Source organism: Brachypodium distachyon, chromosome 3 (assembly GCF_000005505.3).
Source record: "Brachypodium distachyon strain Bd21 chromosome 3, Brachypodium_distachyon_v3.0, whole genome shotgun sequence".
NCBI lineage: Eukaryota > Viridiplantae > Streptophyta > Magnoliopsida > Poales > Poaceae > Brachypodium > Brachypodium distachyon.
In genome coordinates, this window is record NC_016133.3 from 17,241,913 (window position 1) to 17,260,528 (window position 18,616).

Below are 18,616 nucleotides of genomic sequence, written 5' to 3' on the forward strand. Positions count from 1 at the left end.
GCGCACTGGACCTTGAGCAGCGGCGGCATTCCGAAGCCACCGGTACCCACTGGCCGTGCCCCGATAACCGCCATCAACACCCACTTGTGGCACGGGCTGACGGCGGAGCAGGACGAGGACCTGGCGTGGAACCGCTCCCCCGGGGCGAACTGGGCGCTGCTAACCGCCACGCCGTCCGCCGGGCCGGTTCTACATCGACGGCCGGCGCCGGTTCGGGCGCGGGCGCTCTGTGGCGGCGGTGCTTGCCCACATCGCCGCCGGTACGGGGCCGGTCCAACCCACTCCGGCTTCAGCTCGTCCCGCAGCGCCTCCTTGCCGGCGCTGCGCATCAAGGATGAGCTGGGTTTGTCCTCCCGCCGACGAGTGCCGGAGCCGGGTTCGGCCAAAGCCGGAGCCGGAGTTGGCTTACGGCGCTGGCGGCAGAGCGCGCCAGCCAGCGTGAGGGCGTGGAGGCAAAACACCTCGGTCTCGCCATGACGGATGCCGAGGCCGAGGCATGGAGCGCCAAAGAGGCGGCGAGGGAGGCGGGTGAGAAGAAGGCAGGGGAGAGGCCGAAGCCGTAGGTGAAGGTGGAGCTGATCACCCTCAACTCCGAGGACGCCTAACTCGCCGACTTCAGCGACTAGCGCGGCCGTTTTTTATTTTAAAATTATGTAATAAAAACTTTATGTTTAATTAAATTTCGTCAAATTTAGTTAAATTTCACCAACTTCATTTAAATTCCATCAAATTTAATTAAATTTTGCCTATATTTAATTTTTGGGGAGTTGGTTTAACCCTAAAATTATTTTTGCACCGCCGCCCCCCAAACGGTCTAAGGGGCTGTTTGATTTTAGCCCAACATTGCCTTGCCAAAATTTGGTTGCCAAAATATCGGTGAACCTTTTGCTTGCCCATGATTTGACCAATTTTAAAAAAAAAAAACTAAAATTGGCAAAATAGCATTGGTAAGCAAAAAAATTGGCAATCATCCAAACAGAAAGACCAAATTCAATGACCAAACAATTGGCTTGGCAGATAGATATTGGCCTCAAACCAAACGTATCCTAAACAACGGCTGCCCACGGCTGCCCTGTACGCCAAATGCGTGGGACGGCTGGAGTTGCTCAGGCGGAGCCCCCGTTTCGTCTTTGGTCCGAAACCCTCTCCGCCGCCGCCCCAAATCCCACCGCACGAACTCCAGCAATGGCAGCACCCCAGATGGCAGGAACGAAGACGGTGTCGAGGTCCGTCCTGGACACGGCCCGGGCCACGCACGCGTTCGAGATAATCGGGTACAGCCACCACAGGGGCCTCGGCAATGGAAAATCCGTCCGCTCCGCCGCCTTCGCTGCCGGCGGCTACCATTGGTGCATCCGCTACTACCCCGACGGAGACAACACCGAGGATAGCAACGACCACGTCTCGGCTTTCCTCGTGTTCTTGTCCAAGGACGCCAAGGTGAGGGCAGGCTTCGATTTGAGGCTGATCAACCCGGTCACCACCGATTTCATCTACCGCGTCCAGCCATTGGTGTTCGATGATGCAAACCGGACCTGGGGCCATCGGAGGTTCATGAAAAGGAGCGATCTTGAAGCATCGCCGTACTTGAGGGACGACCGCCTTCTGATCGAGTGTGATGTCGTTGTTCTCAATGAACCACGGATTGAACTGACCTTGTTGGACTTTGAGGTCCAGGTGCCACCCTCCGATCTGTCAGATGATCTTGGAAAATTGTTAGAGGCGAAGGAGGAAGCAGATGTAATATTCAAGGTTAAAAAGGACGTTTTTCCTGCTCACAAGATTGTGCTCGCGATGCGGTCACCGGTGTTCAAGGCAGAGCTTTATGGACCGATGAGGGGCAACAAGACCAGACGGAAGTACATAACTGTCGAAGATATGCAGCCTGCTGTTTTCAAGGCCTTGCTTCACTTTATCTATACTGATTCCTTGCCCTCCATGGATGAGATCATTGGCAATGATAAGAAAGAACTTATTAAGCATTTGCTTGTGGCTGCAGACAGATATGCCATGGATAGGCTGAGGCTAATTTGCGAAGGCATTCTTTGCAAGAGTCTTGATGTTGATACTGTGGCGGCCACATTAGGTCTGGCTGACCAACATAATTGCAGCAAGCTCAAAGGTGCTTGCGTTGAATTTATCCTCTCGTCGAACAGAATGGATGTCGTGGTGGAAAGCCAAGGGTATGTACACCTTAAAAGATCTTGTCCTGCTCTCATATTCGATATCTTTGAGAGGGCAACCAAATTTCACAAGATTTAGTATGCTCATCTTTTAGTTAACTTCAGATAGTTAGCATAGTGAGCATGTAGCCACCTGAGATCAACTTGTCTCCTCTGGTTATCAGATCTTTTGGAGAAGGGCACACTTTGCAAATTGCATGTCTTGGATGCGGTCATGCATCACCTTATATATGAATCTGTGCTAGATCACTGGTATTCTCAAAGATGTTTTGATTGGCTGACTAACAGTAAATGAGTGCTCATTTTATATCTCAAAGCAGTTAAAACTTTATTAATGAGCCACCATGATAATATCTAGTGTCAACTGTGGTGGAACATTAACAAACAGCAATACTGCAACATATACAGTTAACCAGTGATACTCTGTTCCAGAGTAGCACATCCCTATACCTAGTTTACATTTTCCTTAGATGGTACTCCCTGCGATCCTAAATTGTTGTCGAAATATTACATGTATCTAGACGCCTTTTAAGAGTAGATACATCCATATTTGGCAAATTTGAGACAATACTTTAGGATCGGAGGGAGTAGTACCTTACTTTCTTATTGTTCAGTGGCAGCAAAAAATTGGTATTCTTTGGGTTCAGTTATCAGAAAAACTTGAGCTTTTGGAACCAACTGTGCAACTAAAACTTTAAAACCGAATTGAGGAACTAGTACTTTCTCTGTAAGTACTTAAATTTCATTGTCTTATCAAGCTTAGCTACAGTGACTTAAGACTTGATGTTAGGATTAGTAACCATGAGAGTTATGACATGGTCAGGAAGGTTGCAGAATTTGCAGTTGCCTTTTTTTTGTTCAAAATCATATTTATGGGCTTAAGCTAAGGGGCTGAGGAAAATCTTAATTCAATCTAATTGGTTGGCAGTTATAGTTATTACTAAGATCATTTGAACTGAAACATTAGCAAGTCATATGCGCCAAGCTGCCAGAATCGCTCAGAGATTTTCAGTGTCCTGATCTTGTCCATGCCTACTTTTTTTAATAGCTCCTGGTTTATGCATACCAGAGGGTATGCCGTTATCAAATGAGCTGAACAAATCGAGTAATCAATTATGATGATGAATGATATTAGACCATCGTGATTTGTGAATCAGGGCAACCAATCATTATTAACCATACGGCATGCTGTAATCTTCAGAGACCTCACTACATGAGTGCTCATTTTCATGATTAGTTACCAGTATCAAGTAATCAATGACGATATCTATAGTTAATTCTGGCGTAATACTAGCAGATAGGTACTAGTATCAACTAATCAATGTACAGTTATCCACTTATACTCTGTTATAGACTAGCACAGCTCAATATCTAGTTTGCAGTTTTTTTTTTGTTACAAGATAGTTGCTTACGTTCTTTGTTTTTCGGAGGCAGCAAAAACTTCAAATTCTTTGGATTCTCTCATCAGAAAAACCTTTCTTTATGAATCAACTGTTCAGTTAAAAGAACTCAAAATCGAATTATCAAGCTAGGACGTTGGGGTTATTTGAATGAATCCAGTGCACCAACACGCCTCTTCTTTTGTATCAGCTTAATTATGGAACAAAGAGTAGAAGTCAGATAACTATGTAACACATATTTCGTTGGTCACTTTGCCTACAATTTGCTAACCGGATATTACATCTGGAAGTGGTCTTAGTAGGCCGAAGTGGGTTGAAAATTTACAGCTCAAAGATGTTCCTAGCTTAGCAAGCTCCGTAACGTATATATCTATTGCCGCAATTTTCATTTTATTCGGATGAAGATCTATACTGTTATGGATTTGTTTAATGTGCTTTTTCTAGAAAAAAGGCAACTAGCCAATCTGCTATCAGTCGGAATTTAAGCATTGCTACAGTTTTTAAATAGCAAAATTGCAGTAGTACTGTACTGTTGAAGATAACATAATTAGCTCGGAATTACCATGTATGTTGATACAGATAAAGTGTCTTTTTTTTTAATTATTCACTTGTAACCAAGTCTGAGCTTTTGCAATTACCATCTGTTGCATACCTGGACCGTTAATGGTAGTGTTTTTAGGCATCCATTGGAGGATTCTACAAGATGCTCAATTGCGCTCAATGAAGTTCTAGATTGTGGATTAAGAACCATCAAAGTTATTTTCCACTTGAATGTTAATCTCACGAAATCTATGTCTACACACATAATTTTATATGCAGTCATTTTTCTTGTTTGTCTATCATCACCATAGGGTATACAAGGGAAGAAGAATTCAGGGATCAAGTTGAAACTTACAGTACAAGTAAGGATATTGATTGAAGAAAATCTGCCATGCAACTCTGCTCATCTTCACTTCATGCTGGTAACTGATTATGCTCGCGATTTTATCAGTTTGATTGGTTCAATCAGAGGCATCTCAATAATGCTTTCATTATTTCATTTTTTACTTTTTTTAGATTCTTCATTACTGTTTCAACATCAATTATATCTCATGTAAAGAAATAGCACAGTGCATACATGTCATTTCCCTGTATCCTCTGCTATGTCTAGCATCCCGGGTGAGGTCGACTAGAATGCAAGAAGAACAATAAATCAAAGCACGATGGCAACCCTTAGTTATCTTCTGGTTCCATTAGCAGCCATTGGGCCAGTAGAAAGCACAAAACAAGATGCGCCCAAACAGAGCACACCACGTATATATCAAATAAAAGAAAGCAACAAGAAGATAAGAAAGAAAATATGGAAAGAAGCCAAGCACAATAGCAACGTGGACGGAACCCACTTGTCGATGCTACCTACTGCTGCAAAGCAGCAAAAACCAGTAGTCTATATAAATCACGGGGTGCAACAAGAGACTTGAACACAGTGAGAGTAAGTACGAAGGCCATGGCTCGGGCATTGCTCTACCCATGCCTGCTCTTCCTAGCCTCGACCGCCACCGCTTCCTTGCACTTACAGTGCCTTGAAAACCCACCAGACCTGACTGCAGGCGGCAATGAGGTAGGCCAGGTCGTCGACAACCTGGCTGGATTCACGGCCTACGTCGCTGGCTCCATCCACTCCAACCGGGCCATCGTCCTGGCCTCTGACATCTTCGGTTAGTTCATTGGGTTAAACTGTTATTGCACCTGTACGGGAGTAAATATGTTGAAAAAGCTGGTATATGATGTCACTGAATTTGGCTGTTGCATGCCTTGTTGTTTTCAGGTTTCGAAGCGCCATTGCTGAGGTTTGAGCTTCTTACTCCATTGTTTTCATTTTCTTCATTCTTTTTTTATAGAGCTTTACCACCCTGTGTCTACACCAACTAGACTTCAAACGGTCACAAGTAATCATACAAGTTATTGTAGCAAACAGAAAGGACTGAAAAGACACAAAAACAGAAAACAAGAAATGCAATATCATTTTTTTTTGTAGTAAACCAGCATCCTCGCAACGAATTTGTTCATCTGATTCTGGTGGTTCAACATTGTCTTTCCTCCAATGAAGTGAAATGGACTCATGAACAACTGTATATAAAGGAAGACCAACTTTTGCCTCCGGTTCCAGAAGGAAAAAGAAAGCAGACCTATTTTACAAACTAATGATGTGGACTGAATTCATCTGTTTCTTTTTTTTTCTTAAATAGAAAAAGAAAAGACTAACCTTTTAGTCAAGCCTATGCAGCCATCTTCGACAGAGACATGAGAACCGACTTATATCAGATAATTCCTAGTACGCTGCATCACTCATGTTTAAATACTCAGCTTTTTATGAACCAATAGCTATAAATTCTTCTTTCTATGAGATACAGTAGTAGTATCAAGTTACTTAAGAAATCAAATACTTGCAAATTAGAGGAATTTCATACTTCCTCCGTCCAACAAAAGATATCTCAAGTTTGTCAAAATTTGGATGTATCTAGACATGACTTAGTGTATAGATGCATTCAAATTTGGTCAAAGTTAAGGCATCCTTTGTTGGACGGAGGGTAGAAGAAATGCCTAGAAGAAAATTAGACACTCACAATTATGTGTCCAGCCATTATGTAGCACAAAATTCTTCTTGCTTTGAAATTATAAACCAAATAACTATATGCGAAACCAAGAACTACATTTCAATTTATCAGACCCTACAGTGTACTGTGTCATAAATAGTACGTGCACAGCCCTGTCTTAGAATATCGCAAGTCATAAACCTTTCTTCTTTCTCAGATAATAATAAGGTACGAGCATGCCACTCAAATAAGTTGAAAAGTGAACTGATATTATGACCAAACAAAGAGCCCTGTTCCGGTCGAGAACTTATGTATCTATCAGTTCATATTAGAATCATTTATGGTTTTATCTATTACTCTAAAATTCTAAATTAGGATCATGTATGGTTATGTATGATGGCTGCACATGACAAGCAAGGCAGATAGCCGACAAAGTTGGTGGAGCTGGATACTACATTGTGGTGCCTGATTTCTTCAATGGGCAACCTTACACAGGAGACCCAAGTATAAACATCACCCAATGGATTGATGATCATTCTCCGGTAATGCAATTCTATAACCCCCCACCCCCCTCCATTTCTTTTTTGATGTTTTATATCTGTTTGCCATTTTTTGACAAATATACGACATGTCAGAAACTCAGAATCTTTACTCTTACATAACTTTATCACATCTTTGGAGTGTCATTATGGTCCATTCGTATATAATGCCAAACGGTTACGTGCACAACCAAATTTTGGAGATGTGAAAAATGGCCTGGGCTCCGTCACTCCCTCCTCTCCGTCCTTACCCCCTCCTCTGTTTTATTTTTCCTTCGTGATCCCTGTTGTCAATTGGCATGTCCATGGAGGACTTATTATAGAATGCACAACCACTTTCTGTATGGTCCATCAGCCAATCCAGTTGTGTCGTTCTGGAAACCAAATGTTGGGCCACTCAGTATAAAAAAAATGTTGGGCCACTCGACAACGATTGATTAATTCATTCCATTGTTTGCCAATCATTGTGGTCTATGGCCTACCTGTACACCGACTTTTCTTATGTTCAGTGCTTTCATCAATGTTGTATTGTCAAAAAAAATATCAGTTATATTTCTCTCGACGCTTAAAACCACGTTGTGTTTTGTACTCCCTCCGTCCAACAAAGGATGTCTCAACTTTAAATAAATTTGAATGCATCTATACACTAAATCACATCTAGATACATCCAAATTTTGACAAACTTGAGAATCTTTTGTTGGACAGAGGGAGTATTAAAAAAGAAGTGGGCTATACCAAAATAAGAACATCTTCGTCTACTATGTCCTTGAGTAATTAATCTTCCTAAATAGTTGTCTTATTATCTCAGTTTATCTTATAGGTAAAAGCAGCTCAAGATGCTAAACCAATATTTGCAACTTTGAAAAAGAAGCAAAAATCTATTATTGGAGTTGGAGGATATTGCTGGGGCGGTTAGTGAAATCAACACACATTTATTGACGATATCAGTGAATGAATATTCTTGCTATGTGCCTGCAACTAGACTTAATTCAATTCCCTTCCTTGATGAATTGTCAGGAAAGTTCGCAGTTGAGATAGCAAAAATGAACGAGGTAGAAGCAATTGTCATCTCCCATCCTTCATCAGTCGTTGTTGATGATATGAGAGGTGAAGTTTTGTTTGTTTTGCTGCAGTGGTTGGTTTCAGTATGAATTACTTTTGTTCTTATTTGAAAGTCCATCTTGCACTCAGAGGTCAAATGCCCTATAGAGATCCTTGGAGCTCAGAACGACACAACTACACCACAAAAATTTATATATCAGTTTGTGCATGCCCTGCGTAAAAGAAGTGATAAGGTGAGTTACCGTTGACACTTTATACAAAATGCATTAACATATTTCTAAGTTGCAATGTTAGCACAGTTTTCAAAATATAATTTTCTATATCATAGATGAAGCACAAGAATCTTCGTCTGAAAACTGAAGCCTAACAGACAAAGATTCTTATGCTTCATCTACGCTATAGAAAATTATATTTTGAAAAGTGCTGGACTAACATTGCAACTTAGACAGAAGAGAAAATCTCCCAGAAATGATCCCTTGTTAGATCATCATGATGGTTTTGACTGGTCCGGATTTGACACATTTACATGACAGAAATGAAGAAATAAAACCTCTTCTTGGAACAACAACTCATATTTCATTAATTTGCGCAATGATTGTCCATGTTCCTTTTACACTCCCGACTTCTCACTCACATTGAAACAAGTCTTCTTTACTACTGTAAGAACTAAGCCTCATATATAAAGTTGATTGTTGCAGATTCCATACTATGGCAAGATCTTTCCAGGAGTAGCGCATGGCTTTGCTTGCAGATACAATTCCACCGATCCTTCGGCAGTTAAAACCGCTGAAGAAGCTTTTGCCTTAATGCTCGACTGGTTCGGCAAATACCTCAAATGAAACAGACGAAAAAGCTAATCATGCAAGTCTGGTACTCATCCAAATAAAATTTCTTAGCCGTGCAAAGTGTAACCTTCGTTAGTCTGTAACTCTGTACATTGCATGTTTGTATTGTGAATCTATGTGGAACTTTATGAAATGCATTTTCATGTAATTATTTTATAAAGAGCTACAGTTTGGGATAAGGGGTAATTTTTCCAAATATCCTCGTCGGGGAAAGCATCTCAGCTTGCACATGCTGGTGCTTCTACTATCCTCACCGTCTAGCCGGATAGATTGTTTTGAGAGCCAAACAATAAGCAAACTGACTTCACTAAAAGATTAATTACTTGTATCGGACAATCTATGTGGGACACATGCCCTGCATAGCCTCAAGTGGCTGCGCTTTAAGATTCGAGAAACCCCCGATCCCCTCTCACATTTCTCCCGTCGCCTCGGTTACCTTCCACTCCCTCTGCTCCCAAATTCCCTTCTCCCCTCGGCATTGAGGCACCATCCACTACGCTCTCGCAGCCTGCATGGGACACTCCTCGCTGTTAGGGTCGCCAGCCGCAGGCACCGCCACAACCAGCGTCGGTGCCGCTGTAGCCTGCAGTGGAGCAAAGCCACCTGGGCTGCCACAGGAGAGCTGCTACGGCCAACGCCTCCTAGATGTTGCAGCCGCCGCCCCGCAGGTATCTCATACGGTGGAAGTGCATTGCTGCCGTGGCGGACCCAGTAATGAATAAAAGATGGGGCTAAGTTATAACACCCCTAAAATTTTGCTGGTTACTCCATCCAATAAAATATGTCTCAAATTTAATTAAATTTGAATGCAACTATATACTAAATCATGTCTAGATACATTTAAATTTTGACAAACTTGAGACATCCATTACTGGACGGACGGAGTATATGACAATGCGTGCTCTTTTATGATCTACACAGCTATTAGAGCCATCTAATCAGTGGCGGAGCTTAACAAAAAGCTTTGGTGGGACAAAAATTATAATTTTCATGTTTTGAGGGGGCCAAATTATTTAATTTTCACAAGCACAGCAGAGACATTGCGCTAATAATATGAAGAAGAAAAATAAGCTGGGGGCAGCTTGAACTATGGCGGAGGTTGACATAAAGCTTTGGGGGTCAAAAGTTATAATTTTCATTTTTCAAGTCCTGCGGAGGCCAAATGCTTTAATTCTTACGTGCACTAAAGAGGGATTGCGCTAAAAATATGAAGAAGAAAAAAAGGTGTGGGGGAGAACCTGCCTCACCTGTCATTTTACTTGCTTGACACATTAAATATTTTTTCGAACACTTGGCGGGCATCTTGAGTGTGGTCAAGTCCGGGCATCAAATAGGTGGCACGTGTCTTGGTATCGAGGCCGGTACTGACTTTTTTTTAAGGGCCCCGGTAGTGACTGAGAAGTCCATGTTTGTCTGTCCATTACAACCAATTCCTTTCATAGTGAGCAACGTCCGCGTCTAGTGACATGCCACTATCACTGACATCCTGTGCAAACTGCTTGACTATAGTTTTATTCAGCTGACACTAAATTCACCAAGGCAGCTTTATTTCTCTCACAGCTCCAGATTTGTTTTTTTTACATATTTCAAGATCACCAATGAATTTCATGACAAAAACATAAGTTCAACGTTGACTTTGAATAGGGTCGGAGACAAGCAGGGCAGGGGGGCTTTGCCCCCCCCCCCCACCCCCACCCCCACCCCCCAAGGCCCCACTTGCCCCCTCGTGCCAAAGTAAACCATGTCATATACAGTTGAGCTTTTGTAACAGTGGAGGCATGAACCATGTCATGTGCAGTTGAGCTTCTGTAACACTAAACTTCATGCCCCGTGACAAAAATGAAAGAAATGCTTTATTAATTTGTTTAGTATTGAATCTGGTCTTTCTAATCGCACTCATATTTCTCAGTTATCTATTTAGTGTTATAAGTAAAAAAAAATTGTGATGCTTCATTTATTGCATCCTTGTCTTTGGACTATTGATTTTTTCGATGAAATCATAACTAGCGCACATGGAAAAAGGATCCTGTTATTCTTGGACTACGACGACACATTCCCGACTACGATGACACATTCCCACCGATCGTAGATGATCCTCTGAAGGCATGCATGTCTGATGAGGTAAGCGTATTTAACATACCCACCCAAAATTGACATAGTAGTTGATGTTTCTAACTAATTGTTTATCCCTTGAAATAGTCCGGGACACTGTAGAGCAGTTCCCCACTTCCATCGTGACCAAGAGAAGCATTGAGATGGTATTACCATATTGTACAGCTTCGTTAGTTGAGTGTATTTTACATCTATGATTAATAATCTGATGTCTATTTTTTAATTGTAAGGCAAAACAGTCGTAAACTTGGGGAATCTTCACTGTGCAGGGAGGCACGGGTTGAACATTGACTTACTAAGTCTTGTTTTAGTTCCGCAAGTTTGTACTATATGGTGTTATGTTGATCCTTCTTGATTATCTTAAATATCCACTCTTGTAGAGAATGAATGCTTCTGGCCACCTCCTCGCTAGCAAGATATAGTAACTGAGGTATGACATCTGTAGTGGATCGCCTATTCGATATCTGCATGGGAGCTTCGTCCGAGGGTGGACTTCAACAAAGGAGATGCAGTGGATCACCTATTCGATATCTGCTTCAACATCTCCATATGGACAGATCTTAGGTGCTCGCCACATACATTGGCGATGATCAGACATATGAGGATGCCTTAAAGGTGAGAATCCTAACAAGATCATTCGAAATGTTGTCATCTTTTTACTAATAATATTTTTCTCCTGATATTGCTACTAGCTGCTACGTGAAAAGGGTTATGGATTCGGGATTCTCGTCTCCACAAAGTCCAGCCGAAGACCCTTTTGAGATAATGTATACAGTCTGATGCTCAAGTATGTGAGTCTTGTTTGTTGTTTTGATAAAATTAAGGAACATCGATGCTTTAACTTGTATCTAGCTAAGTGACGAAGTTTCTTAGAAAGCTAGTTGGTTGGAGCATTGCCACCTTGGGATGGAGACATGGGGCGCAGGGGGGCAAAAGCTTGTTGAATGCATTGACACTTAAAAGAATTTTAGAATCAGGGAGAGGGGGGCAGAGCCCCTGCCGGGGGGCAGGGCCCCCACCCTCCTCCACTGGTAATGTCTTTTTGAAAGCATCTAATGTCCGAAAGCCGAAGAGAAATGGAAGAGACTATTAATTGTATCATCGGTTGTCTTTTAGTTTGGCACGGGGCCTCGGATTTTCCGGCCCAGCCCCGGTGATACTCACATCATTCACATAATTCTCTACATTTTTCATTGTTTGTTCAGCTTTGCAATTCTACATAGCAGAATATACGGCTTGTTTTGGTGCTCGAAGCAGTGCGCATTCGTTATCTAACATAAAGACAACCGATGACATAAGTGGTATGTCATCCGGACCGTCTTGAACACACAATACCGCGACATGAATACACCAAACAATTTCATGAAGTGTGCAGCTCTCAACAACCTAAGAGTCCACAAATTATGTTGATTTTCCCTTTTCCCATTATCTCCAAGCCTGAGCTAATGGAACCAAGTTCTGATCAAGTTACTATATTTTTGTTTGGGCTACTGAAATTTTGCTCATTCCACAATACTTACATCGGCCACAAGGCTGGAGATGTTCATTGCGACTTGTGATGAGCTGATCTTCCGGCCGCTTAAAATCTCCAAGAGAAGAATACCGAAACTACAGATGTCCGATTTTACAGAAAATGCCCCTCCAAGCACATACTGATACTAAGGCGACATGTAATCGTTGTTTCAATCATTTCAATAGCAAGGAGTGCAAAAAATGAATTAAGCTGACCATGAAAACCAGACTACTAGAGTGTTAAGGGCTGCCTAGTACATTAGTTACTTATTATGTCCTAACAATTCGGTTTGTGTTGGCTTCTCGCTAGTTTCCATTAAAGATCCTCGTGGTACCGAAATCTGATATTTTTGGATTCATTTCTGAATCCAACAAGATGTTGCTTGCTTTGAGATCTGTGTGAATTATCCTTAATCTTGAATCATGGTGAAGATAAAGCACTAAACTAACTGCACCAGGATTACAAGGCCCACAAAATATACAATAGCAGGAGAAAGTAAGGAGCTAAGAACTATTTTGGAAACCATGAAACTAATGCCCAAAAGGAAAAAACAAATGGACGAAAAATAGTACTTGCATTGTGGTTCATTAGTTCTCGTTGTGTAAGGAGGTAAAGAATCCAAAAAGATGTTGCTTTCTTTGAGATCTATGTGAATTATCCTTAATGATAGTGAATTCCTCTTGGAACCCTTTAATTATTTTGAACCTTGTTGGCCAATCAAGCATTGATTTTCTTGTAGAATCTTCAAAGAAGATCAGTATGAAATGAAGCATAACATTGGTTATAATTAATACCATGCATCTTCGCCAATCTAAGAACTTCTAATGATAGTGATCAGAAATCAGAGCATACTAAAGAGGAAGGCTCCAAGATTTTGTTAGGTAAGTATTCGGAGATCACTAGCTTCTCATCTTCATAAGTCTAACTAGGTTTCTATGCTGCAATTTTGCAATTAGAACTACTTCATTTCTGAACTCCTCTATACCTTGTCTAAAACCATTACAAAGCCTTTTGCCAAGAACTTCGTAGAGCTTGAGTGAGACACGCATGTCATATAGAGAGAGAGAGAGAAGGAGAGGGAGGGTTATCGGTTCGGGTTAAGTCCGAGGCGGCGTGACAAGTGGGGCCCACATGTAAGGAAACCTGTCACAATAGCTTAACGCTCTGTTTTGGGCTACTTGAGACAATCAGACACAAAATGCGTGGTTTTCCGAACAAATGCATGGTTTTCCGGACAAATTAGCAAAACATGTGGCTCCACGAGAAGAACGCCCCAAAAACTGTGTATCCGTGAAACTTACTCTTCTTTTGAAACTAATTTAAGAGAAACACAGTTTTTGAGACAGTCGTATCGATGAACCACACTTATTGCAAAACCGTTCGCAGAACCACACGTATTGAGGTAGTTTGTCTCAAGTAGCCGGAAACTGAGTGGTTTGGCAGTTTCACGTGTTTAGTTACAGGTGGGTTCGACATGTCAGATGCCACGTTGGCATCGACCCGACCCGACCGAACCAATTAACCCGCGACTAAACCCCCCGGCCCCCTTCTCCTTCTTGTGGTCGCAGTTTTCCCCACTTGTAATGAATCACATGGCACCGACAGGTGGGTCCCACCTGTAAGGAATCACGTGAAACAACCAAATCTCCCGGATTGGGGCAGCTTGAGACAGACTGCCTCCAAATGTGTGGTTCTGTACATAGTTTTGCAATAAGTGTGGTTCAATGATACGGCCCCAAAAACTATGGTTCTATGCAATTTACTCTATTATATATATTATAAGCCATAAGTAACCTTTTGAACTACTATATGTAAGTTATAGTGCTAATCTTTATGCATGGAAATAGGTTAATCATTTCAAAAGTTTCTTATCCATAAGAACTTTTCTTTTTGGCCTCATGTGTGCAAGGACTCCTATTGCAGTTGGTATTGAATCACATCACAATCCATGTGCTCCTTAACTTGTTCTATTGTTGTTATATCCCGTTGTAATTCTTGGACTCGATGCCTGTCATATCGATCATGTTTTCCACCAAGAGTCCAAGATGATGGGACTATGGCCCCTACCTCGTCTAGTCTGACTCTGACGGTTGGAGCTTCATCTCTCCACCGCTCCATTCATGTCTTTATCTGTGTGTCATTTGTCTATCCCTAACAGGGTATGTGTTTTTCTACGATGGACTGATGGAAGCAATCGATCTTGGGTAATTGATCAGAGAAGTTTCTGCAGAGACGTTATTATATGTGGTCCATTGCGGAGCAATCGATATGGGGAAACAAAACTTAACACGATAATGTTGTTGTGATGTGAAATCAGTAGAGGTACAAAAGGTGACCCCTAAGGATATCCTCTGAGCTTACTTAGTTCAACCAAATGAATTAAAATTTTAAAATCACATCATTTTTTAAAGAACTAGTTCGTTTGTTTGAACTAAAAATGATAGCTATGGATTATACTTGATGCAGTTTCTACTAGGTTTTGGTAGGTTTACCACACACACAAAAAATGAAGAACACTTTGGCCGATACTCCCTCCGTTCTATAATTCTTGTTGAAATATTACATGTATCTAGACACATTTTAGGAATAGATACATCCACTTTTGGGCAAATTTGAGACAAGAATTATGGAACAGAGGGAGTACCATTTTGACCGGGTAGCGTTATGGAACGGAGGGAGTAGCATTTTGACCGGGTAGCTGACACTACTACAGAAAGGCTTATCAGTAACGGTCGGGGCCGCCGTTACTAACTTCGTGTTACTGATGATGGGTATCATCAGTAACGGTCGCTCCAACCGTTACTGATGTACCTATCATCAGTAACGGTCCTTGCAACCGTTACTAATGTACCATCATCAGTGGCGGGCGGCCTGACCCGACCGTTACTGATGAATACCATCATCAGTGATGGTCACGTTTCCGCGCCCATCACTGATGATATGTACATCAGTAACGGTCGCTTTGCCACATCAATGTCGGGCGAGTGACCGACACTGATACATTTTCGGTAATTAAAAAAAATTTAAAACCACAGAAAATACACAGAAAAATATATACAACACAGCATAGCACAGAAAAATACACAGCCACATCATTTAAAGCATACAAATGTATATAAGCCGCATCATTTAAAGCATATAAAGAACACAAATGTATCTCACTTCACGACATTATTACAAAGTGTCAAAATTTCATAGAAGCATATAAAGATACAAATGTATCTCATTTCAAGTTTGAAGCTATTGTTGTGGGTGAACCCTAGTCACCACTTGTTCCACGTGTTCGTAGAAGTCCCCACTAGGCTTGATGACCTCATTGTTGATGAGATGGGCGAACTCCCTTTGAATGTTATACACGATCCATTTAGGTCGGTGTGCCATTGTCATTCGGGGCCGCCAGTAATCTTCCACAGCCGCGATTGACCCCTTCCACTCAGGCTTGAACATGCTAGCATTCTGCATAAGGATGTGAAAGCAGTAATAGCCATAGTACACACTGTCGGCCGGCTGTTGCTGGCAAGGAAACCTGTGGTTGTGGTGAGGCTCGTCTTTATAACCTTTACTAGCTAGTTTTCCCTTGGTCGCCACTTTCCAGGCAGTGTTAATGAGTGATTTGATGGGTTTCCAGTACCAACCTCGAACACCCTTCTTCGGAAGTAGTGAATCGAAGTAGTACACCGCAGACTAGGCAAACAAATGAGTAGTGTCACCCAATGGTCTCTGTTTTCAAAAGAAACAAACTTTAATTAGTATCTAAGGGTATATAAGAAAGACTGAATTAGAAAAAACAAACGGTTCCATATATAAAATTCAACTTACTCCAAATTAAGTAAGAAGAGGATAAAGTCGTGGTCCGGGTATTTCGCCAGACATGCCACCAAGTATTTATATGCCAGGGTTCTTGAGTGATCCTTTTCTGGCTCAAGACCGATGACACCGTAGTTGAACACCACGGGGTCTAGAATGGCTACTTTTTTGACCTCCATTTGCCGCATTTCCCTTATTTGGTAGGCAGCCCACAGCCTTAAGAGGTTGATATCAAGCTTTTGGCGGTTGAAGAGATGGAACAGTTCGTTGAACTCCACACCAAAGGTGATAGGACGTTCCTGAATGTTCCCAGTTTCTTGGTCAAAGAAGCCATAGTCTCGTGGGATTCGAACATTGATTTGTTGGGCATGCTGTTGAGAACCAGCTGATGCTTGCATGTAGAATTAATGAAGCTCTTGCATCTCTCTGGACACGGCACGCAGGGAATTTTCCGTGAGCATCGGTTTTCCAAGATAGTAAATAAGCACCCGGTCAAACTCCCTGTCGCACCAGTGGCACCCGGGGTATCACCGTTGCGCGACGCGTGGGCCCCGTCTCCGAGTTCCCGAGGGGATTTCGTCCCGGGCAGCAGCCCGGAGGGGCTAGCGGGGCTTCAGGGAATATTCCAGTCTGGACACTTCCCGGGAAGCCGCTTCCCGGGAGGGGGTTCCCGAGTGTGTTTGTCCTGGGGGCTTCCCGAGGAGCGACTTGCCGGGAGGAGGCGTTCTCGGGCGCGGGCTCCCGCCGCAAGGGTGGGGCCCAGCGGGCAGAGCAACAGCACCACGCGGGCGCGTGGCGTCTGGAGGGCGCTCAGTCTCACCAGGGCGAGGAGTGAGGCGCACGGCGCATTAAATGAGCCGACAGGAGGGGCGTTACCTGTCCAAATCAGGCGAATAGTGGCTGTCCAGTCCTACCTTTCGGGTTTTAGACCCCTAGCAGCGGAGGTGGCGCCCATGCATGCCGCCAGCTCGCCGAGGAGGAGTTGTATGTCTCCCTGATCAACACTTGTAATGCATGCGCCGCGGCACCTGTGGTATCCCCTTGATTATAAAAGGAGGACCAGCGTCAACGGTCAAAGGGTTGGATTCCTACTAGTTCTAGCCCAAGAATAGCGAGTAGCACTTACCATAAAGGAGAGAGCGCCAGGGGACCCTCCCTCGGCAACGTGTAAACACTTGATCTATAGTTAATACCAGTTCAGACAGGCAGGACGTAGGGTTTTTACACCTCCGGGTGGCCCGAACCTGGGGAAAAACGTGCGTGCATGTGCTCTTAGCTTGCATGCATCTTGGGTACGTTACTTTGCAGGTTACGTAGGACCATCGGCCACGCCGGCAATCGCCGGAGCGATCCCCGACGCCCCTGCCGAACCTAAAATGGGGGCGTGACCGCACGCCCCGGGTATCGGAGCCCTGTGCGATGACACTCCCTAGCCACGAAATAGGATCCGTCTTCAAATCTCTGGCCTTGACGGGGGTTCTTCATGAGAATGTCAGGCCTATTGTTTCCCAGCCTCCAGTTATGTCAGGCACATAGTGCATCTCATCTTTATTGACATTGGAGTAGTCCTTGATGGTCTTGCCGCCGCGCCCCCTCTTGTTATGCCTCCTCTTATTGTCCCAATGCCTTTTGCTCCTCTGCCTTGTACTTGTCATCGATCTTGCGGCCACCCATGGACTCAGCGGCACCCAAGAGAGAGAAGGTAGGAGGGACGCTTCCAGCCTGTGCCAACCCTGCGGTCTGACTATCTTTGAGTTGTGGAGGCATCGACATTGCCCGCTCTTCATGTCCGCCGGCATCGTCAGGAGTAAGTATCTTAGGGGAAAGGCCGAGCGGCGATTGAGAAGTACCTTTGTGGGTGGAGGAAGATGGAGTCATAGAGGGTCGGTGCTGGTTGTAGAGTCCTAGGCCACGTAATGCGGTAGTTTGAACAACCGTCTAGAATATCCACGCCTTCCTCCGGAGGTAGTGGGATAGCATAATCACAATGGTCATCGACGATGGAGTCCACCATCACACTCACTTGTGTGTCGTTCATAAGAATGCCGTGCACCAGTGGCGGTGATTGTCTGGGCATCAGGCGGCCAATGGCGCTACAGGCTTCACAGGCTTGTCTACGTGGATACGACACTTCACCGGTGCCTGCGCGTAACAAGAAGAAAGCATATGTGTGTAAGATCTTTATTCATAAAGGTAAGGAGTGAAAAAGAGTTTGAAAAGTATGCTTACAAGGATGTTGTCGCTCGGACCCAGATCATTATCCCGGATGCCCTCGCTTGGGTCCGGTTGGCTAGCGGGGGGGTTGTCCATGCTAGGAGTCGGGCTGTAACCTGGGGTGTAGGTGTCTTCATCGTCCATACATGTGTCTGAGGCGGCGCTACTCTTCAGCGGGGTGCTCTTCTACGGGGGAAGAGGAGGAAGAGGAGAAAGGAGGTTTCTCAAACCTTCCACTCCTCCCCCGAGTATGGCGTCAAGGGCGGGGTGGTCTTTGGCCAATGCCGACACCAAATGATGGACAGCTTGCATTGCATATTCTCTTGACACCTCTTACACACCATAGATGCCTGCTCTCGCGCCTC

General features: G+C 43.6%; 2 protein-coding genes across 2 annotated transcripts; both read left to right on the forward strand.

The window, feature by feature from the left end:
• Nucleotides 1–1,058: 1,058 nt before the first annotated feature.
• On the forward strand, nucleotides 1,059–4,571 carry LOC100845302 (BTB/POZ and MATH domain-containing protein 2). The gene is made up of 2 exons (XM_024461177.1): nucleotides 1,059–2,183; nucleotides 4,435–4,571. Exons 1-2 carry the CDS (start codon nucleotides 1,084–1,086, stop codon nucleotides 4,469–4,471), a joined length of 1,137 nt encoding a protein of 378 aa, XP_024316945.1. The 5' UTR covers nucleotides 1,059–1,083; the 3' UTR covers nucleotides 4,472–4,571.
• A 466-nt stretch (nucleotides 4,572–5,037) lies between these two features.
• On the forward strand, nucleotides 5,038–8,784 carry LOC100820927 (endo-1,3;1,4-beta-D-glucanase). The gene is made up of 7 exons (XM_024461178.1): nucleotides 5,038–5,280; nucleotides 5,391–5,412; nucleotides 6,578–6,701; nucleotides 7,519–7,609; nucleotides 7,716–7,805; nucleotides 7,890–7,993; nucleotides 8,459–8,784. Exons 1-7 carry the CDS (start codon nucleotides 5,070–5,072, stop codon nucleotides 8,597–8,599), a joined length of 783 nt encoding a protein of 260 aa, XP_024316946.1. The 5' UTR covers nucleotides 5,038–5,069; the 3' UTR covers nucleotides 8,600–8,784.
• Nucleotides 8,785–18,616: the final 9,832 nt, after the last annotated feature.